General features: G+C 38.8%; 1 protein-coding gene across 1 annotated transcript in view; it reads left to right on the plus strand.

The window, feature by feature from the left end:
- The window catches only part of LOC149248618 (oligoribonuclease-like), a 189,467-nt gene that overhangs the window by 121,786 nt on the left and 43,763 nt on the right, over positions 1–23,918 (plus strand). The window contains exon 6 of the mRNA XM_089458473.1: positions 15,393–15,483. Within this exon, the coding sequence (XP_089314599.1) occupies positions 15,393–15,483 (91 nt within the window). The remainder of the gene's footprint in view (positions 1–15,392; positions 15,484–23,918) is intronic.

Here is a 23,918-nt window from a genome sequence, read left to right on the forward strand (position 1 = left end):
CACCTCATTTGGCATCATCATCACTCACACATTCTCTCTCCTTCTCTCATTGGTTCGTACAACATTGGGCATTCTCTCTCTCTCCCTCTTGTGGCACAAGGAGGTCGAATTATAGGACAAAATTGCAGGGCCGAAAATCTTAGAAAATTTTGCAGTTTGACCAACATTTTTGACTTTCTGGGCATCCTTTGTCTTCAATTTTCAAGGTGGATTTCTGTCTCAGCAAGCCACATTTCTGGGCACAAGAACCGAGGCAAAAGAAGGACTTTGAACTGCATTGACTGTAAATTTTATGACTATTTTGGGTTGACTTTGACCGCAAGTTTTATGCCTGTTTTGGGTTGCCTTTTACTGCTGTTGGAGGCTGAGTTTGACTATCTTTGATTGAGCTCCAAAGGAGAAGTTTGACTGTTGTGTTGACCATCTTTGACTTTCTAGTTAGGGCGGATTTGACTGCTGTTGACTGGGATAGCATTGCAAAATTTTGATAGGGTTGTTTTGATCTTCTATTGGCAATTCAATTTTTGACCTTTTGTACTCTCTCTCTCTTTTGAACATTTGATATAATAATAAGAAGATTTGATCAAAGGGATTTCCCCACATCGGGGTTTTTCCTTGGCATCTGCCAAATCTGGTGTCCTATTGTCTTGGCTTGTCTTCTGCATTTTGCTTCATGTTTTATCTACTGTTATTGCCAATGTGATTAATGGTTAATGTGATTGCTTTTGGAAAACTAAATTGAAATTGTCATTGGGTTGCTAAAGAAACATTGAAGTAATTGTGCTAAGCATAGAACATACCATTGTTATCTAAATTTAACAAGACAAGAGTACAAACCTAACCCACTCTTTCTGCCGATGCATGCCCAAAAGTGCCCATCACAAGTAAGGAAAATTACTCAACTATACCAATGAAAAGCCGTGCTTTTGGGGTCGGGAGGCCCACCTTCAAACAATAAATCATAACAAGTGGGCGAGGGACCACATGGTTGGCTCAGGTGTTAGAGGCAATGGCGCATCGAGCTATCTAGTGGTTGCAAGGGGCTGCTGGCGTTGAGGACCATCTAGGAGAAAATTTTTCTCCTATATATACTAACCACAAGTGGAGGGTAACAAATTAGATTAAACATATTTTCCACCCTCTATGCGGGTCAAAAATATTTTGGCAATGGTGTTTAATTATGAGTAACCATTCACTAAAAATATTCCTAGACAACAACTTTTTACAATAATCACCCATAGATGGGGAAATTTACAATAGACACAACCTTTTAGACTCAACCAAATTCTGCAGCACAAGACACATGGTCTAGCATGATAAAATACATAGACTTGATAACACTAGGACTCAACTAAGACCTTCCCAGAGAATTCCACTCTAGGTTTGGGGGATACTTGGGAGAAAAACTTTGCTAATTATTGGTGTGTAGAAACACAAATAATTAGGGAGGTTAAAAAACTCCCTAGAGTGAAACCCTTTGTTAAGAATCAAAGGCTTACGTAGGTGTTTTTACATGGCTTCATAGTCATACTAGAATCATTTTTAGTATAAAATTGTAGAATTTGGGATTACAATGATGACAATGAAGTTGTGTACTCTGATTCTTGGAATTGTTGACATATGCATGGTCAACGCCTAGCTCTACTTGGGGACACGTTGCTTTAGTGAAAGAATGTGAGAATCCAGAATAGAGATGCATTGTGGCATCAAATGTTTTCAATGAAGTTCACGCTGAGAACCTGCTGACTCTTTGGCAGATCCATGGGTTGTTTCTATGATGTGTCGTGCTGAATTATGAAAATGCTAGGACTTTGATTTATCTGAATATCATGTTGTTCTCGACCATGTTGATTTGGGGTAGCATCGGATGTGCTCTAGCCACGAAATTTGGTGGAGAGGTTGGGGCACATGAGATCTCCAATACCTAGAAAGGGTTTGGGCAGATTCTAAACAGATCAGGAGATACTAAAATAATTAATATTTTTAATGGAGTCCCTAAGTCTAAACTTAGGGAAAATAAAATATTAATGTGTATTAATATGAATCTGTGTTAGAGTGGTCCAAAAGACATGGATCAAGCCAGATCTAATCTTAGCCATTGATTAGGGACTTAATCTTGGCCGTTGAGATGTCAACAAGAAAAGTATAAGAGGAGGCTTGAGGGTCACTTGGAGAACACACTAGATGATCAGTCATTCTATTCTCTAGAGCGGGGTTTGCTAAGAGAGATAGAATCAGTGATCGGGAGAGCAGCTGAGGGGCATTGAATACAGAGAAACAAAGAAGGCAGAGATTGTGCCAGGAGAGTAGCGCAACAGCCAAGGAGGGTGACGCAGAGCCAGCAAGGACTCACGCAGGGCCACACAGAGGCAGCCAAGTGTTGCGCAAAGCACCAAAGGGGCCAGCGTAGCCAACGCCGGGCCTCCTAGGGCTGACGCAGGGCCAACGTGAGACAGAGAGGGCTGACGCAGTCCAGTTTGCGCAGACACTGAGGTTGCATAGCAGTTTTGAGTTGAGGAGCTACCGGAAGGGTTTTCCAGGGTTTCAGCCAAGAGATTTCTCTCAAACTGTGAGGTATAGTTGCTAAGGAAATTCTCTGTTGGGTAGACCAGTTTCGTCACCTAGATTGTACTCTGATATTGCTTAATAAGAAAACCTTCAGATAGCTGCACCGGTTTTCCTGCATTGGGTTTTTCCGGGGACATTGGTCCAAAAATAATGGTGTCATGTGGTGTGCTTGTTCTTGTTTCTTTTAGTTGCTGATCTGTAATAAGTTGAGCATGCACTGGTGTTTATTTTCAGTATTTACTTTGTAAATAACTTGTTAAAGAAAAATAACAAGTAGGTAGGAATAAATTAGAAAAGGTGCATGAAGGTTTTCTAAACTAAGTAAACTTAGAAACTTCAACATGGTATTAGAGCGTGATTGCAGATCACAGGAGGACTAAAAGATATCAGCTGGCGGAGCAATAGTAGCAGAAAACCACTGTCCCGAGGTGACAAAAGCTGTTTTTAGCAGCGCAGAAGCCAAGAAGTGTGACGCAGAGCCAGCCAGAGCCACGCAGAAGAAGCCGGGAGCTTCGCAGAGCCACGCAGAAGAAGCCGGGAGCTGCGCAGAGCCTCAGAGAGGCCAGCGTTGCTGACGCAAGGCATCCCAGGGCTAACGCAGGGCATCCCAAGGCTGACGCAGACCCATCTTGGGTGACGTAGAACCAGCGTGAGGCAGAGAGGGGTTGATGCAATTCACAGAGAGACAGTTGCTGGAGTCTAGAAGGCTGCAGAAATATTGCTGAGTGGCGCTGGTGAGGTATTGTAGTCAGAACAGTACCTGACAGAGCAAGGCCAGAGGAGTTGTTACCAAGGGTTTCTAGCCGAGGAACCTGGATCAACAGTGTAGTTGCATAAGACGATCAGAGTAGGGGGCATCTCGATAAGCAGCAGGAGGATCTCCAGGAGGGAAATCAGGACTCTAGACTCAGAGGGAGTCTAGAAGAGAACTTCCAGACGGGAAGTAGAGACTCAGAGGAGTCGTACTGAGAACTTCCAGGAGGGAAGTAGAGGAGCATCATGGCACTACACGGGGTAAGAGACCAGGATAGACTAGATGGAGCATCGAACTTCACAGTCTGGAAGGCTAGAATCTTATCAATGCTTGACAGGAATTGTGTCAAGAACTTCGCCTTAAAGATAATAGCTTTCCCAGTCGACCCAAATGATAATGACAAGTACGAAGAGGCGATGGCGAGGGCCAAGTGCATTATCCTTGACGGGGTCAAGGATCATGTGGTACCACATATAACTGAGAAGGAAACGACAATTGAGATGTGGGAGGCTCTCAAGAACCTGTACCAGCATACTTTTGTGCAGAGAAGGATGTTGCTCGAGAACCAGATGAGGTCGTATCAGATGAAGAAGGGTCAAATGATTGACTCCTTCATCGGAGGACTGAATGAGATCCGAGATCAGTTGAATGCTATAGGAGCGACACCGGATCAGGAGCTTATGGTGAGGACAACCCTGAATGCTGTTTCAGAAGAGTGGGAAGTGTTTGTCCAGAGCATCTTGGGCAGAGGGACTCTCCTACCTTGGGACGAGATGTGGGCAGCGCTTCGCTAGGAAGAGATCAAACGATAGTCAAAGACAGGTAGCAGCAGCAAAGGGATCAAGGTCAAGTAGGAGGAGGAGGATGTGGCCTTAGCATCTGAGGGAAAGTAGGAGAAGCGAAGAAGAAAGATCTCTCCAAGATCAAGTGCTTCCACTATGGGAGATGGGTCATTATGTGACCCAATGCCCAAGGAAGAAGAGTAAGGTAGAGTCTTCTGAGACTAAGGCAGCGCCAGCACGGGCAGAGAAGGAAGTTTGACAGACGATGACTGGCCATGAATGCACACACGCCACTTGAGCGGAAGTGGGGAGACATCGAGTTGTAGTCAGAAGGACTACATGCGATGAGGGGCAGGATCCTTGAGGTACCCAACCTCTTGGATTAGACCTTGCTACGGGAGTAGCAGGACTGGCTGGGTGGGTAGAGACGGATGCGGATGGAGTGGCAGAGAGAGCTACAGTGCAGGAGTCCCGAGATAGCGCAGAGCTAGCAAGCTGCAGCAGTGTGAGAGGCAGAGGAGTGTTGCACCAGTGCAGGAAGGCACAGAGAGGTGTGCAACGGTGCGAGATGCAGGAGAGTTGTTGCAGCAGCGCAGAGGTCAGAGAGGGAGCACTTGTTAGCGATAGAGGGAGCTTCAGCATCAGTGGGTGTTTCTAGCCCAGCAGGGAGGTCAGTTGGGAGATCAGTTACTTACTTCTCAGTAACTGAGTTATAATGCAGTAGTGGGCAACACGATGCAGCTTGATGAGAGGAGGTGCAGTGTAGATGCAGTGCTGGGAGAAAGGACCAGCAGCAACACGGATGCAGAGGGCACTGTTGTACAGATGCAGCAGTGGCAGTGGCAGAACCATGGGCAGTAGTATAGGAGGCAGCAGTGCAGAGGATGTTGGGCAGGAAGGCCTAGCATCAACACAGGTACCGATGTTGGATGATCAGAGTAATACTCAGTGAGGAGTATTGCTAGAGCACAGTCCTCGCTAAGAGGGAGTGTTGATTTGGGGTAGCATCGGATGTGCTCTAGCCACGAAATTTGGTGGAGAGGTTGGGGCACATGAGATCTCCAATACCCAGAAAGGGTTTGGGCAGATTCTAAACAGATCAGGAGATATTAAAATAATTAATATTTTTAATGGAGTCCCTAAGTCTAAACTTAGGGAAAATAAAATATTAATGTGTATTAATATGAATTTGTGTTAGAGTGGTCCAAAAGACATGGATCAAGACAGATCTAATCTTAGCCGTTGCTTAGGGACTTAATCTCGGCTGTTGAGATGTCAACAGGATTAGTATAAGAGGAGGTTTGAGGGTCACTTGGAGAAACACACCAGATGATCAGTCATTCTATTCTCTAGAGCGAGATTTGCTAAGAGAGATAGAATCAGTGATCGGGAGAGCAGCTGAGGGGCATTGAGTAAAAAGAAACAAAGAAGGCAGAGATTGCGTTGGGATAGCAGTGCAACAGCCAAGGAGAGTGACGTAGAGCCAGCAAGGGCTCACGCAGGGCCACGCAAAGGCAGCCAAGTGCTGCGCAGAGCACCAGAGGGGCTAGCGTGGTTGACGCAGAGGCTCCCAGAGTTGACGCAGGGCCTCCTGAGGCTGACGCAGGCCTAGAAAGGCTGACGTAGGGCCAACATGAGACAGAGGGGGGCTGACGCAGTCCAGTTTGGGCAGACACTGGGGTTGCCGAGTAGTTTGAGCTGAGGAGTTTCCAGAAGGGTTTTCTGGGGTTTCAGCTAGGAGATTTCTCTCAAAGTGTGAGGTATAGCTGTTAAGGAAATTCTCTGTTGGGTAGGCCAGTTTCGGCACCCAGATTGTACTCTGATATTGCTTAATAAGAAAACCCTCAGATAGCTGCACCAGTTTTCCCGCATTGGGTTTTTCCGGGGACATTGGTCCAAAAATAATGGTGTCATGTGGTGTGCTTGTTCTTGTTTCTTTTAGTTTCTGATCTGTAATATGTTGAGCATGCACTGGTGTTTATTTTCAGTATTTACTTTGTAAATAACTTGTTAAAGAAAGATAACAAGTAGGTAGGAATAAATCAGAAAAGGTGCATGAAGGGTTTCTAAACTAAGTAAACTTAGAAACTTCAACAGAGCATCAGATGCATCAAACTTCTTCCTTTTTCTTTTCTGCTTTTTACTTTTGTTTCTAGCAGGTTGTGACATTGATGATGAGGTGATCGATGTATAACTTTCTACCTAATCTTGAATGTTGAGAAATCTAGGGCATACGGAGTTAAAATAGTTCTCTGCTTGATAATTGCTTGTGATATACTTTTACTTCCTAGCATATAGTCTCCTCTTGTTATCTTATTATTGTGTTCTTTTTCATCAAGACAATTACCAATATGCAGAATAGAAGACAAGTGACATAGTATGTAAGCTTGTCAGCCAGGGCCAAAACCTTTCACCTCTTGAGAGGAAATCCCAATCAAAATTCTTCTTATAAATCTTCAATTGACGAATACCAAGACCATGACAAAGACCCTTGACTCTAGTATGCTCCCAAGAACGTTGTCACTAACCTTGATGTTCTGCCTCTTCCTTGTCTCAACTTCCTTCTTGATCTCGAACTGCTCTTCTTGGCTTCCTCTAGAGAAACTCGGTCTCTATTCTTCACACTGCTTCTTCTTGGCTTCATTTAGAGAATCTCGGTCTCTAGGCTTTCACTGGTCTCCTCCAGAGAATCTCGGTCTCTATCTCGGCCACCCACAGAATCTCGGTCTCTTATCTCGGTCTCCTAGAGAATCTTGGTCTCATAGGTTTACCCTAGATTAGACACTTTAGTCTCCTTAAGAGAGACTTATATTGCTTCTCTTCGGCCTCCTTTTGCGAGATTCTATACCCAATCAAAAGTTACTTTAATGCAACAATAGGTTCTTCCTTCGATCTTCTTGTGATGCCTTCGTTCCTTCTTCCTTCACACGTGGGAGAGTTTATAACCCAAGACAAACCCCAGAAGGATCCTTCCTTTGCTGACCCCAGAAGAATCCTTCCTTCGCTATCCCAGAAGAAACCTTCCTTCGCTATACCGAGAAGAATTCTTCCTTCGCTGGCCCTAGAAGAATCCTTCCTTCGCTGGCCCTAGAAGAATCCTTCCTTCGCACTTTTGCTTGGAGGTTCTTGTTTGTACTTTTGCTGGATCAAATGCTTGTCGAGTTGCTTGCCTCTAAGTGAGGCCGAGTGTGGCTACTTATACACATCATCTCATGTCCCTTAGGCCGACATGATCACAAGTAGGAAGGCCGACATCTTCTAGCAAGTTCTTTCTTCGTTGTAGGCCGACTTGAAGAGGATAAGTGACAAGGTCTTGGAGGATACTTTACATAGACAAGTTTGACCTTTTACAAAGTGTAACATGACTTCATTACATGACAATGACTCTCTCATTTTATGACTAGATGACAAATAATTCCTAAAGACTCTCAATGGGAGTCTTGACTCAAAAATAAAATCTCTTGCTCATGAAACCCATGAAGCAAGCAATACAATAATTTTATTTTTCTTCTTTACATCTCTTTACATAAAATCATAATTACATGTCATTATGAAGACCGAACCTAGTTACACTTTTCAACATTGAAAATGTTCATACGGAAAATTTGAAGTATCCAAGACTTCTATGACATGCTTTTCTTCTTTTTTCTGAACCTGCTCTGTTATGGGTGAAGGATGAATATCAGAAGTGTTGACATGTTTCCAATCAGTTTCTTCTCTATCCAGGTCGCTTTCATTCAACCACTTTTCAATGGAATTAATGACCTCCTCATAATAAGATGAAGTTTGTTTCAGCGAAGTGGGAGGCTCATGAGTCATAATCTGTTGCAAGTTCTTTGTTCTTTTGACATTTACTATGAGATTTTTCATTTTGTCCAGCTTATTTTGAAAAGAAGTCATTTGATTAGAATGCTCAATCTTCATAACACTGATTTCCTTTGCATGATTTGAATTTTGATTCCATGGCCCTTATTAACTGTGCTTGTTTTTCCTCCATGTCCTTTATCGTTTTGTCATTGTTTGCTCTCATGGTCATCAGGGAGTTTTGCTTAGAGCTCATTTCCTTGGCATGGTTTTCCTCTATGGTAATCAAATGATTCTGCATGGTGGTCATCTGATTAAAGTGATTAGTTTCCATGATTTTCATTTCTTCTTTTTTTCTGAACCTGCTCTGTTATGGGTGAAGGATGAATATCAGAAGTGTTGACATGTTTCCAATCAGTTTCTTCTCTATCCAGGTCGCTTTCATTCAACCACTTTTCAATGGAATTAATGACCTCCTCATAATAAGATGAAGTTTGTTTCAGCGAAGTGGGAGGCTCATAATTTGTTGCAAGTTCTTTGTTCTTTTGACATTTACTATGAGATTTTTCCATTTTGTCCAGCTTATTTTGAAAAGAAGTCATTTGATTAGAATGCTCAATCTTCATAGCACTGATTTCCTTTGCATGATTTGAATTTTGATTCCATGGCCCTTATTAACTGTGCTTGTTTTTCCTCCATGTCCTTTATCGTTTTGTCATTGTTTGCTCTCATGGTCATCAGGGAATTTTGCATAGAGCTCATTTCTTTGGCATGATTTTCCTCTATGGTAATCAAATGATTCTGCATGGTGGTCATCTGATTAAAGTGATTAGTTTCCATGATTTTCATTTCCTCAACATATTTTTCTTTTATAGCTAATAAACTGTTCTAAAGAGTGATTTGATTAGCTTTCATAGAACTCCCTTCTCTGGTGTGATATGCTATGAATCTTGTTTCATTACGTTCCGTGCTCTTAATTACTTTCATTTGATTGAGTTGCATATCCTTGATCATTTGAGTTAATTCTCTGATAAGATCATTTTCAGCCTCCTTTACTTCAACTTTCACTTTGACCTTTTCTTTATCTCCATACTCATTTTCAAAGGCATCAATGATTGATTGTAAAGAATCAAAAATGTTGTTAGGGAACTATAAGAACCAATCCAAAGGTTCATTACCTAGGGTGAAAACGAAAAGCCACATCTTCACATCCTCGTAGTTAGTATATGGGCGACACTTGTTTATACAAAGGTTGAAATTTTCAATGTGTGTCTTGGTACTAAAAGCATTGTTATCTTGAAAAAGGGGCACCTCACTAATGGCATTGCCAACTTCGGGTGGAAAATCATGTGGAGTACCTTGCATGTTAGTAAAATCACAAGTGGTAAACACGTCCATAATATTGTCCTATTATCTTGACCTTGAAAGAGCAAATGAATATTAACGAGAGGCTCCTATACAAGATTAGCAAGAATGTCTATGAGAAAAAGCATCTAGCATAAATCCTTGCACAAAATGAAATAAGTGGAGTCGCTACTTGGATAGGAATCTAACCCCAAAAATCCAAAAGCAAGAGCTGAAATGTTAGTCGAAAAACTAAGAACAAAAAAACTCTATCCCCGACAATGGTGCCAAAAAATGTTGGTGCCCAAATTGTACATCCAACGCGACAATGCTTAGAGTAGGGGTTGTCACTTTGATCCCTACTCACTCAGTTTAAGCTAACTCCTAAGGCAGGCTAAGGGGGTAGTACATGAAGGCAAAATGATGAGGAACTCGTTGAAAATCAACACGTTTGGAGATACAAATGAATATCCTAGCAACTTGATTTAAATTATATGGCAAGCAAGATTATTTGAGCATAATCCAATTAGATTAGATTAGATCTTTAAGATATGTTAAGTGAAAGACCAGTGCCTTAAATGCCCAAATTAGATTAAACACTTGCACAACAAGGATTTAAAGTATCAAGTCACCAGATAAACAAATGCTGCAAAGAGGAATTAGCACCAATGATAAAAGAGATGAACAACTGTAATGATAACAATGTAGAACTTGTAGCAATGCTTTCAATCCCAATTATCAATCATCAAGATGCAATGCAAAACATATCTAGGTGAGATGCAAAATCTTGGTTGATTTTATTAAGATGGCTATTCCTAAGTGAAGACCTTCTCCTCAACTATTTTAAAGCAAGTCTCGCTCAAGGTTGTAGAAAGGAGGTCCAAGGAAGGAGGTTATGACCTCATTAACAATACCTACTCTTGCTTCTAACGACCCAAGTGCCTCCGTTCCTACAAGGGATTGCCCACAAGAGGACTGCAAGCTCACTTGTTTTAACTGTAACAAGGGTCAAGCATCTCAAGTTAGATGAAGAAGGTGGCCCTAATCTTTCTATTCAAACAAGGTTAGGCTTGGTTGTCAATTTTAAATATGCAAGTCTAAACTATGATGATGATGCAAGATGAGCCAATGAGATATGCTTCAATGATTTTGCAAAATGAAAGGGGTGCTCCAATAATAGCAAGACAAGATTTCATGTAACCAATATATATCAATATCATTAGTTAGCCAAGATTACAAGATCCAATGAGAGAAGCACTTTAATGAAGCTCAATGAGACAATTATGACAATGATAGCAATATCCCTTTATCATTTATGTGTGCTTATCATAAGTTCTCTTTCAATTATTAGATTTAAAAAATAAGAGAAAATTACAAGATTGCAAGAGCACAATAAGATGAGATTGCTAACTAAATGCAAGAAAAATCAAACCATGCAATGCAACTCTAGGCTAACAAGAAAGATGCAACTATGCAACTCAATGTAACTATGGGATGCAATTAGGATATGTAGTGAGTCAATAGAGATGGTTAGAGATCAAAGGCTATCCCTGTCAGAAATCAAAAGAGAAGGACCAAGGACAAGTTATCAATCTGATATCATACTAGCTGTCCAATGCCAATAGATGCACAATAATCACTTGCCAGAGATGCACCGGACCACTGTCAACAAAAAATTAGACCCCTGTAGCTACTGTCACTGAGAAATCAGTCCACTGTTATAGTATATCAGATAACAAGATTGCTCCAATTAATCATCAAAAGTAAGGAACGATAGCCAATACGCAACTTGATATTAAATACACTTGAAAGATGCAACTGTAAGGAGACATCAGACTTCTGTAGAACAAAATCAGTCAACTGTAATGATAAAATCAGTCTGATAACTAAGATGAATCATCCAAACAGCAAGAGATAAGAGCCAAACACTTTATTATATTTTAGTGATTATTATGATGTATTTAGAGTGTTTATGGGCTTATTGTTATGTGTTACACTTGTGACTAAGGTCTGCAAAGAATACCTTCAGATCTGGACTGGTATATACTCAGTAATAAGGTCATGGAGAAGAGAATTGAGGCCTTGGAGGCTTGCAGCCTTCCCTCAAAGATTAGTACACCACTATGAGCACCCAGATCTGATTGTAAAGACCTCAAACCAGTGTTCAACCTTCCCTCAAAGCAACGCTGACCTGCAACCACAAGTAGATTATTTCCAATCTGATATACGCTATGGATTAGCCCTGGAGATGGCCAGGGTTATGGGAGTCTGCTTGCCTGCGGCTAGGTAAGAGGAGATGATTTGATGCCTGAATGAAAACCCTAGCCCAAACAAAAAGTTTAAAACCCCTTTCTCAAGTGACAAATAGGTCTTCAATCAACAAAAATAGACAGATCAATTGTAATTTTCAATGGAAGATCATAACCAAACCCTAGCCGAAATTCGCTATGGCCTGCAAAACTGGGATATTGGTATAGAAAACCAATTGTGATGGGATTTTGGTGCCTCCAATGCCCTGTGGCTAGGGTAGATGGCCCTTCTAGGGCTGCGTTAGGGTTATAAGGAGCAAACAGAGCCTGCGACTAGGGATTTATGGCCTTTAAGGCTTGTGGCTAAGGCTTATTAGTTTCACAATCCTTGCAGCCAGCACAAATGAGCAACTTATGATGATCCTGCAATCAAAACATGTCAAATTGATGCCAAAAATGGAATTTATTATAGCCACCAAAATTTGTTTGCAACTTTGCAAATGAAATTTAAAGATCAAACCCTTGAAACCCTGATTTGCAAATGAAATCCCTTATAGGGCTTGTCTCCTTCTTAATGCTTGCAATATTAGTCCTAAACCCTATCTATTTAGTGTGGGTGAGGGTTAGGGCCTTCAGAAACTGGGTTTCTTCCTAGATTTGAAAATAACCAACCTGCAAAATGGGCTCCAAAACCCTAGACGTCTCACAAAAAAATGAAAAAAATAAACTCCTAAAATGGCTATACATACAATGAAAAATAATCACAAGGGTTAGCAAAATTATTTATATTATTTACTCTTTTCTAAACTCAATACCTAATGCAAGATACCTATGTAAATAGATAATCCAACTGCTGAAAAATGAATTAATAACTGAAGAAATTATATTCAGTAGAGCGTTAGAACATGATTCAGAATAACATTACCACAAGAAGTAGAAAAGGAACACCATCACAAGTTAAACCCCCAAAGACTTTGATATTATTATTATTGCAAAATAAAAATTACATCCAACAACTAGATTACAGCTTTAGTGAATGATTTTCTGATGAGTACATGATGATCAATGAGGAGTTCAATAACTTCCTCATATAGAAAAATGAGAGTGTGAGAACCCTCCAAGTGGAAAAATGGCTAGTTTGACTTGATCCCGGAGAATAACGGCTAGTTGCTGCTTGATCCATGCCAAAATTAAATCTTGTCCCTTGATCTGGAAGAAAAATTCGAATTTGTTGATGAAGGCCTTGATCCTAGTCCATTTTTTTCCAGCCCGTTTTGCTTGAAAATTGATCCTTGACTTAAACACCATGGTCCAAAGGTTTGATTTTTCTTAAAACAATGATTTTTCCTTTGATGGAGGACCTTAGAAAATTAATTTCTTTTGGACCCACGAATTTTTGAGGGATTTTTCTCCTTGGAATTGAGTCCTTCAAATTTATTCTTCCTCGGGAATGTCACTTTTCTCCAAAATTTATTTTTCCACTTGGAGAGAAATTATTTTTCTCTCATTTTAATTTTTTGATTAATTTCTGGGTGATTAATTTCCTTTAATTTTTGCTAGAAAATAAATTAAATGACTCTAGAGGAAATTAAACATATTTTCCACCCTCTAAGTGGGTCTAAAAAAGATTTTGGCAATGGTGTGTAATTATGAGTAACCATTCACCAAAAATATTTCTAGACAACACCTTGTTGAAATTCTGATGTTCTATGCTGTAACAATCACTTATTACAATTACCCTGCAATATTAGATAAACAGTTGTAGATATAACATAAATCAAATGCACAATAGAAGAAAACCAAGAATACAATGAGACACAGAGAAATTAGGTCTAATGACCATGGCAAAACCCACAAGGGGAAAACCCAACCAGATTCTTCTATTAAAAATCAATTGTTCAACAAAGATACAAAGTACAACGAGAGATCAAGAGAATGAGTAAGTTCACCCAAATCTTAATAAGCTGTAGCGTGAAGATCACTGGTAGCTACAATAGCTGCACACACTGAATCAACCTTACCTTCAACTGAATCAACACTAAAACACTAAAGCACTGCATCAACCTTGGCTCACCAAGTCCTGCTCTTACTCTTCAATACTTTTGCTTTCTCTCTCTCACAATTCTTCTCTAGACTCTCTAACTCTCTCTTTCTCAATTTTGTACTCTCCTTTCACAATGCACAAGTAGTAAGGGGAGAAATAATGAGGCACATATATATAGGAGGAGCAATGAATCCATGCCATAAAGGAATAACTCGCATGCCTTGAGGAGTGTAACTCATGCCCATTTAGGAAATGTAACTCATGCTATTAAGGAGGTAAGCGTGCCTTTGTAACTTATGCTTTTAAGAGAGAGTGTAACATATGCCTTAAAGACTGTGTAAGAGGAATCTTTTATGACATGCTTTTATTGAGTGTAAGAGAATATTTTATGATGTGCTTTATTGAGTGTAAGAGCATTAATGAGAGTGTAAGAGGAATATGCCATGCCAATAATGAGTGTAAGAGAACATTATTGAGAGCCATGATTAAGTGACTTGAATTTCTTTTTAATAATAATATAATAGTATCATAAGAATAATAATAATATTAATGATAATATTGACGATCAGAAGGGATTTTCCATTAACAATACTTGATTACCAACTGATGCAAGGTGATTTACCTTTTTTGGAAAGTCTATTTTTAGAAATTATTTTTTTTAAACTTTCTATTTTTAGAAAATCGTCCTTGAGCTACCAAATTTTCAACACTCCCTAGGGATGAATTTCTTTCTGCAACAAAAAATCTCCGATTTGTCTGCGCGTCTCTGTTCATCTCTACTCTGTATCATCTGGAACAATGATGTCTCATTGTAATGAAGAAGAATCATTGTAGGGGAGCTTCGACTACCACCCTTATATTTTTTCATACTTGTTCTGAAAGATGAAGAAAGTTGATTCTAGACACAACTTGAGCTGTTTTGTGGTCTCATCCTTTGGGGTTTCTTCTAATTTATGCTTTACATTTTAGCTTTGGTGTTCCTTCAATTTGTCACTTGTCACTGCTGGATTGTAGTTTTGAGCTCCATTGACCTTTTTTTGTCCATTCAGGGATGTTTATAAAACTATCTTATTTTTTCATTACATTTTTTAACAACTCAATTAATGTAAAACTAGCTACAAATTGTTGCCACAAGCAACGAAACTATCTAGAGCTTAAAAGTAACCTTCTAACCATGTCATAATCTGATGTCTATTTCCTGCCCAGATGTTCTATTATTTAAGCCTTGGACAATTTGTGATAGTGTTCTAAGAAGTAAGGACCAACCAATAATCTCCGTTTGGTCATTAGTCTGGGGCACCTTGATTCAAAGAATGGACATTGAAATTTGATATATCCTTGCAAAACTTGAAGGGAGGCTCTAGAGTTTTGTATAAACCTATGTTTATCAAGAACCTCTTCTTACACTGTTAGAGTTGATGTTAACAAGCTTCCAATGTGCAATCACTGACACTACTGTCTTTGTACTAAAAGCATTCTATAGCTTCAATAATTTCAGTTCTTGTTTAGCAATAGAATATGTAAGTCTGAAACTCGTAATGATGGGCTTTATGTATTTTGGAAATCCATGGAATGATTTTACATTTCTATTTCATTTTTCTGGATACTTTGCATGTCGAACTGTTATGCTGCCCTGTATACTAGAGTTATTTATTTCCCATATTCTGAACGTTGGTGCTTATGTTAGAGAGAAATCATTGTCAATCATATGTTAGGTTTCTTGTTTTCAGAGTCCAAATTTACCGAGTGAATTTTCCATTAATTACTATTATTTTCATTGCCTTCGCATGTTTTTATTTATGATATATTTGAAAGACTAACTATTAAGCGCTTTTTTTTTGCTGCAGAAATACATGCCAAGCTTAGCCAAGGTATTTTCACATGTCATCGTTGATGTTAGCAGTGTCAGGTCACTGTGTTTTCGATGGTCTCCACAAGGTGTGCTATATTTTTCTATCCCGTTCTTGCCCATCATGTTCTTGTCCTGAAAGGGTTTATCTGTTTGCTTTTTTAAATATTTGCATGGCTAAAATTTAAGTTCACAATCTTGATTATGTATTGATATTTGGAAATTGTGAAAACCAGGATATGGAGATAATTGGCATATTTAGAACTAAAGAGTTAGTTTAATAATAAATGCTCACTAATAAAGTGATGAAATAATGGAGAATTTAATGGAGTCGTTAATAGTTAGGTATTAGGTATTTGGGATTATATTCCTTATCTCTTGTACTATGTAATAAGTCATTACATCATTTAATCTATGGATCAATCACTCTTTCTCTTTCATTCATATTCCTGTAATTCATACGAAGAAGACCCTCAGGGAGGGTGAAGATGATGGTGCTTTCTTAGAGAAGCAACATAACATTTTGATATGTTGGATTGCCATGATGTGGAGGAGGTGAATTCATTGAAAAAGCCCAGTTCTATGTCAATGATGGGAAGGTTGACTGTTCAACCAACATTGGCTTTCATTGGATTGGTGAGTGTGTATGGTCAGAGAAAAGGATGGTGACATAAATTCAATGTTCCACCAAGGTTCTGGGACAAGGGGGTGAGGGAGCGAGGGGGCGCAGGAGCGGCCTATGCAAAAGCTCCCCACCATTTTTTAGGAAACGTCGGCGAGCGTCAGGGTCTTAAAAACTTATAAATATAAAATATAATTTATAAATTGAGTCCACTGTGACAATTTGGTTTGAATTGAAAAGCTGCAAAGCATGATCATTGATATGAATATCATTATCTAAATTTCTAATATCATATAAAATAATAAATTTAAAATTCTAATTTATAATCATACATCAATGATCATACATTATAACAAAATACAAAGACAGCAATACCACCATCTTCAGCATTCTGATAATACACAGCAAACCTCAACAATGTCGTTGTAGAAGATCACTGTAGATCTATTCTTCCTGCATCTCTGTTATCAATAAAAGATCTTAATCTCAGAATCTTAACACTTCTGTCCTCTGCAACTTCAACAATATGTTATCAAGGCAACTCTGTTCAGTTCTAGGCCAAACTGCTATAATCATTGGTGAGTTTTGCCCATCTGTACATAGTATCAATTACAAGGATATACAAAACAACAATGTTGTGTTATGCTCGTGTGAATTCTATTGTCAATTGTATCCTTGTTGAAGCGTGACTATTGTGCAGACTCCTGATGGCATAACAAGTTGCTAATGCCTCTGTCCACTGATGCACATTTGTGTCTAGAACATTACTCATTCTTCTATCATAACTCCAAAAATCTGCAATCTAAACCTTTAGCTTCCATATCTGACAATTTGGCTATATGTATTACAGCTTCTGCTCCTTTACTTTGAAACTCTTGTTTAAATTCAAATTACAATGACCTCAAGGATTACTGTAACTTGATTATACAGATACTTGTAAGACACCAGTTAGGGTTACTTAGAGAAATCAAAAATACTTCAACATGATCGGTGTGTCTTTTAGAAAGCAAGCACTGCCACACAAAAGTTAAATTAATTTGATGCTGAACTTCTTTGCCTTCTAATATTTCTCATCGTCACAAACTGAATTCTTCATAGGAGGGAGCCTCTGATGTTGATCATCCATAGTGAATCTTCAAGAGCCAAGCTTTGAGAGAAGCAGAGAAGCATTGATGAGTAACCACTTCAGGGATGATCTCCTCACAAAATGTGTACGGTAATATTGAGCAGCAACCACAGATAAATGAATTTGTTTGGATCAAACTCAGAATTTGTCTAATCAGAGGGCCGACGGTTCATAGTGATAGAAATCCTCAAGATCTGTCTTCAATTCTGTCTAATATGTGCACTCCAGAATTCCTGCAAATAACCAAATCACATTACCAATGTGATAGCCATATCAAGGGTCCATTCTACAATCTGCAATGTTCCAACAGATGCCATGTTATGTAAAAAACTAGTTAATTTTAGGTTTATTGTTTAATTTTAGGTTTAGTTAGACGAAAGGGCACAATCATAAGATCATGCCCTTTCCCAAAGGGTGCCATGGCGGTATATAAGCCAGAAACCCCATTGTAATCAATTTTTAATAAAATATTTATATATATATAATTCTGCGTATCAGAAGTTTTTATGCTTCATTGGTATCTAAGGGGTTCTTTTCTCGGCAGATAGCTACACAGCTCACTGTGCCTATCATACTAGGCTCACTCGTCTTCGCGAGTCACTGTACATCAATTTCCTTGGCCCCCGCATTCACTCACGCCCCCACACTGCTCCTGCACATACGTTAAAACCCCCGTCCTCTGCAATCCGCTGTCCAATCTTACCCACCACGCGCTTCAGCCATCCGCCAGTCATTTTTTTTACAGCCATCGTGTCCCTACCCCGTCCTCTGCGATCCACTGTCCAGTCTTAACAGTCCGTCACACGCTTCAGCCCTTCCGCCAGTCGTTTTTTCTGTAGCCATCGTGTCCCTGGTGAACGCCGAGTTTCCACAACAGGCACACCTCTCCACCTTAACGACGTGACTCGTCCCTCGCTCGCCTGGCTCGATTATCACATATAGCGACCAGTGAAAACAAATTCTATAAGTTTTCTGAACAGTTAAAAGAATTGACGTGACTGTCCGTAGTTGGTGATTGTCTGCGTTAAAAATAAATAATACGTTTATAACGTTACATATATAATTATAACATTAGATATATATATCGTCCAATATATATATTCAAACATATATAACATTATTTATGTATAAAGTAAAATATATAATTATAGCGTGAAATATATATATATATATATATATATATAGCGGTAATCTATATATAATATATACAACATATATATAATTATATTATATATTATATATAATATATATAATTTAATTAATTAAATTTATTTTAATTAATTAAAAGTTATATATATATATATATATATATATATATAAAAGTTAATTTAATTAATTAAATTTATTTTAATTAATTAAAAATTATATATATATATATATATATATATATATACATATAAGTTATTTAATTAATTAAAAGTTATATGTATAAAACTTATTTTAGTTAATTTAAAAAAAGGAGAGGAAAAATATTTTAGTTGGCAAGTAAATACACGCCCCCGCAAACCTACTCAATGTTGACAATGACAATGGCGGATTTCCAAAAAAAATTGTTGGACTCAGAGCATAAGATCAATAGCAACCACGATGAAGTCAGTAAAAGATTAAATGAATTCCAGATCAAGCTTGGGGAGCAAGCTGATGAAATAAAAAATCTTCACGATACGACAAATAGAATAGAAATAAAGATGGAAAATTACCATGTCCAAACAGAAGCAAGCATCAGAGAGGTCTTAACAATGCTGAAAATTCTGTGTAAAAGGTCGAATTGTACACCCGAACAACTACTAAAAGAAGGTGAAGAGAATCAAGAACACATCTCGTCAGATTCAACAAAGTCAACAGACTCTCATGAAAAAGTTGAATCCCCAAAAAAATCAGCAACACCCCACCAAGAAGCGAGTAACACAGCCTTTACAAAGAAGCAACTCTGGGATAACTTCACCAATCAACACTCTTTTTTTGCTCAACCATTAGCAACATACTAGCGAAGGGCAAAAGTTGAGATGCCTAAATTCGATGGAAACGAAAAAAACAATGTTGCATGGATAAATAAAGCAGAAGAATACTTTGAAATATATGACATCAATGACGATGACGAAAAGCTCAGGCATGCATCCATGAAAATGGAGGGAGAAGCATATAACTGGTATATGTGGTGGAAAAAGACAACACACGTCATTAGCTAGAGGAAATTTAAAGATGCATTCTTCAAAAGATTCCAAGGTGTAAAGGAAGAAGAGTTCTTTTCAAAACTCATCAAATTACGACAAAAAGGAAGTGTGGACGAATACACTCAAGAATGGGAGACCTTAGTAACACGAGTACCTGGGTTATCAGAATCTCGTCTAATTCAGTGATACATCTCGGGACTCAAAACCCATTTACAAGCAGAACTTGAGATGCATGACATTACATCTATAGAAGTAGCAAGACAAAAAGCAAAAACAGCTGAAAAGAAATCCGAACCAATATTTTGGTCAAAAGCGGAAAAAACTTATGCAAGACGAAGGATACCCCAATATGTGGATTCAAGTAATACAAGATATGTTCCACCACATCGCCGTGAAGATGAAAAATCTAATGTGGAAATACAAAGAATTAAAGAGGGTAAATGTAAACGCTGTGGTGAGAAGTGGGACCCCAAACATAGATGTGCTAAAGGTAAAGAACCAAAGAACCTATATAATTGTGAAGCAACCAATGATTCAAACAGTGAGGATTATGACATAGAAGACACAGAAGATGCCCCAGAATTCTCACCAGAATTAGATGATGGAAGTATTCCACAAGTGTCATTATCAGCTATGACAGGTATATCACAACCTTAGACGTTAAAGTTAAAAGGACACATAAAGAAGAACAACGTAGTGGTTCTCATCGACTCAGGTAGCACACACAATTTTTTAGATGCAACCGTGGCAAGGAGACTCAATATTTTTTCATTTCCCTTACCAAACATGAAAGTGATGGTAGCTAATGGTAAGAAGATTGAAAAGGTAGGGAAATGCCATAAGGTCAATTTGCAGATTCAAGACTTTAATCTAGAGTCTCCATTCTTCATGGTACCATTAGGAGGAGTAGATGTAGTCTTAGGTATCCAATGGCTACGAACTTATAAAATTCATCAAGTACAATTTATAAAATTCAAATGGAGAGGTCAGAAGTACAAACTACACAGATTCCAAGCACCAGAAAATCAAGTTGTATCATCATCTCAGATGATGAAGCTGAGTCAAAAAGGAGCACCTACTTATGTAGTACAATGTCACCAATTAGAAATGTTATCTGCAAATATGACTAGTGAAGAATCACCAAAAAACGGAAATTGCAAGATTATTCCAAGACCTTTTAAAATGTGGGACCTTGATCATCTTGGAATATATAATCAAGTGGAAGGACTTACCAAAGAAGACGCTTCTTGGGAGAATGAAGCACCTTGTCAACAACATCCGTCGTTGCGTATGCTTTGAGGACAAAACATTCTTTCGAGAGGAAGGAAATGTTATGTAAAAAACTAGTTAATTTTAGGTTTATTGTTTAATTTTAGGTTTAGTTAGACGAAAGGGCACGATCATAAGATCATGCCCTTTCCCAAAGGGTGCCATGGCGATATATAAGCCAGAAACCCCATTGTAATCAATCATCATCGGTCTATTCATCTCTTTTACTAAAATATTTATATATATATATATATATAATTCTGCGTATCAGAAGTTTCTATGCTTCATGCCATCGAGATTCCCTGCATGGGAGTGATCAGATCTAGGAATAACAACACACACAGCGTGCGAAGGCTGTGTGTGTTGTTATGTGTTCACCCTGCCGTTTTTATAACATGAAACAACTAAATTCCAAAACCCTACGCTTAGTTTAACTGTTAATTAAAGATTAGTTTTAGGGTTAAGTTAATTAAAATTGTTTTTTTTTTGCATAAATGTGTGCCACGTCCCCCCACGCTCCCCCCTCGTCCCCTCTCGTCCCCCCTCGCCCCCCCACGTCCCCTTTTTCGGAAACGCCCCCTCAGGAAAGGGAAACGACTCCCTGGCACGTCCCCTTGAGTTTCCTCATTTTTGGGGGCGTGGGGAAACGTCCCCTACTCGTCCCCAAGTCCCCGGAGCGTGGGGGAGCGAGGAAACTAGACCCCTAGGGGGGGCGAGTCCCCGTGGATCGCTGCATAAATTGTACTTCATCAAAATTGTTAGATATAGTTCACTTCTAGTCAGTATTTTGAAGATCTTATCTTGTGGAAACATCTTGCTTTTCCAAAGTGTCTTGTGGAAACAGCTTGCTTTTCCAAAGTGTCTTTTTGTTTCTTGAACAAGCATATAAAATGATCATTATGGGGGATTAGATAATGGTCATATTTAGAACTTAGGACTTGGACTAATAATAATGGCTCACTAATAAAGTGATGGAATACTAGGGCATTTAATGTTGTCGATATTGTAGTTGTTACTAGTTAGGTATTTGGGAGTTTTGTAATGTACTCCTCCCCTCTCCTTCTATGTGTGATCCATGCTGCCATGTGTCCACAAGAAGGAACAACCTGGTCCTCTTGTCAAAATAATAATAAAAGCTGATAAACCTATCTCCACATGTGGGCCATAATGGGTGCACCTATCTAGTCTCATAACAACACCATATAGGATCATCTCCTAGTGAAAAGTCACCACATATACTAGGGTGCTAATGTATAATGCCCATGTATGTCCAGATGATATGATTTTGGACGACAATGACAGATCAGTTACTTATATACCAGTGGCTTTAACACTCGGTTTGATGAGTACATCATGATCAAACATATTACTTAGACATTCAACAACATTAAAAGCTTTTCTTGTAGCGACATTTGTTGAATGGTGTTGTCTTTGAACACTCTTAATATATGTCAGTGGATTGCATTAATTGGAAGCTACAATGAACAAGTTGCCCTGGAAGGAAGAGAAAGAAGCCCAACCCCTATGGTGTAGTCATGATGCCCCGCATTTGATGAGGAAATTGAATTTTAAGATCAATGAAATTGCAAGCAAGACAATCATAGAATGATAGAGCTCATTATGCTGTTTCTAATGACAGGTGGCACACCACATAACTCCTCACGATGAGGAGATATGCTTGATCAAAGTTGAAGCCCTAAAAGTGTGATCATGGTGCCCAATTTGAATGATGAAGGACAACTTTTTGATTGGTCATATTTGGCATTAATATTTAAGGAACTTTTGCATAATTTATATGGGTCTTGAGCTTGTCCTAGTTGGTCCTCCATAAGTGGAGATATTCCTTGTCAAATCGGCCTCCAAAGAAGGATTAAAGTCAGCTCCTTAAGAGGAATTCTATTTTTAAATAAAAAATTGAGATCAGGTCGGCCCCAATAAAATTTTAATTTATGATCTTAATTTGTGCTCATATATAGGTTGCTCCACGACTGTTAGGGCTGTCACCACCCCAGCCCCCATCATGGCTCTTCATCATATATATATATATATATAAAGCATTTGTTTCCATTCAAAATGTAATAAAAATTTAGATGCCGATATGAGATAATTTGGTCTATTTTTGAGGCTAGGAGCAGCACGAATATCTTAAGGAGAAAGGCCAAGTTTCTCTGAGAACATTTGGGCTTACTGTTCTATTCTTTTGTGAATGTTATTCACTGGACAAAGACAAAGTTTGAGGCCATTTTCTGAGGCGGTTTGAAGGATGGTCTGAGGCATTGTTTTGACTTCCCGAGGAAGGAAAACTTCAAACCATCTGAGGTAGTTTCTGAGGGCTTTTCCGGCCTTTTTGTGGCAAATTGTTTCGGCCCTCTTGAGGCCCATTTAGAGGATCTTCTAAGGACAATTTCTGAGGCATTTTTCAAGCTTTCTGAGTCAGTTTCCAAGCCTTCTGAGACTGGTTTTTGGCCCCTTCATGAGCTCAATTTTCGACTGTCCTAAGGCCCTTCTCTGTGTGAAAATTTCATCTATTGCAATAATTGAAAAATATTCTTCTAACTGTCAAATTGATTATGCAGTTTATTTGCTACGACAAATATCGAATAAGTTTACTACTGCAATTTTCACAATAAATTACTACGGAAAATAAAATGTTGGAAATAGAGAAATTCTAGCACACATAGAAAACATTAACATAGTTATTTTTGGACAATTGTCCTTGGAAAAACCCAATGTGGGAAAACCTGTGTAGCAAATGAGGGTTTTCTTATTAATTTTCAGCAGCAAATCTGAGTACAAGAATTCTAGCAATCTAGACAGAGAGAAAATACAGAGAGAAATTTTATAAGAAATTTCTCACTCTCCACAAAAACTTCCTGACCACGAGATGGACCCTCTACCAATACGATGATGCCTCTGCATCACTCTCTGTGTAGTGACTACACAATGCTCTTGTGGAATACGCTCTTCCTCATGCTGCCTCTTCCTGAATTTGGAAATCAGCCTTTCATTCTCCTGATGCTACCCTCTCTCTCGCACTTGCTACTCACCGTCTGGCTCTCTCTCCTCTGCTGAATCACAACCACTGAGAAAATCGATCTGTCTAGGCAACTGAGTAAGTGCACTGGTGTGTCCTCCATCTACCCATCGAATTCTTATAATCTTCTATTGGAGCACCAACGACCAAGATTAAAACATAATCGATGGCCTAGATTATTTCCCTGTCGATCCGTGTGAGTTTCTAGAACATTCACACCATGACTTAATTAATTCTGATTAATTAATCATATTTCCTAAGTTTAGACTTAGGAAATATTAAAAACTGATTAATAAATC

The sequence above is a fragment of the Pinus tabuliformis genome, chromosome 7, assembly GCF_031772625.1.
Source record: "Pinus tabuliformis cultivar Carrire ecotype Pingquan chromosome 7, CPIR1, whole genome shotgun sequence".
NCBI classification, from domain to species: domain Eukaryota; kingdom Viridiplantae; phylum Streptophyta; class Pinopsida; order Pinales; family Pinaceae; genus Pinus; species Pinus tabuliformis.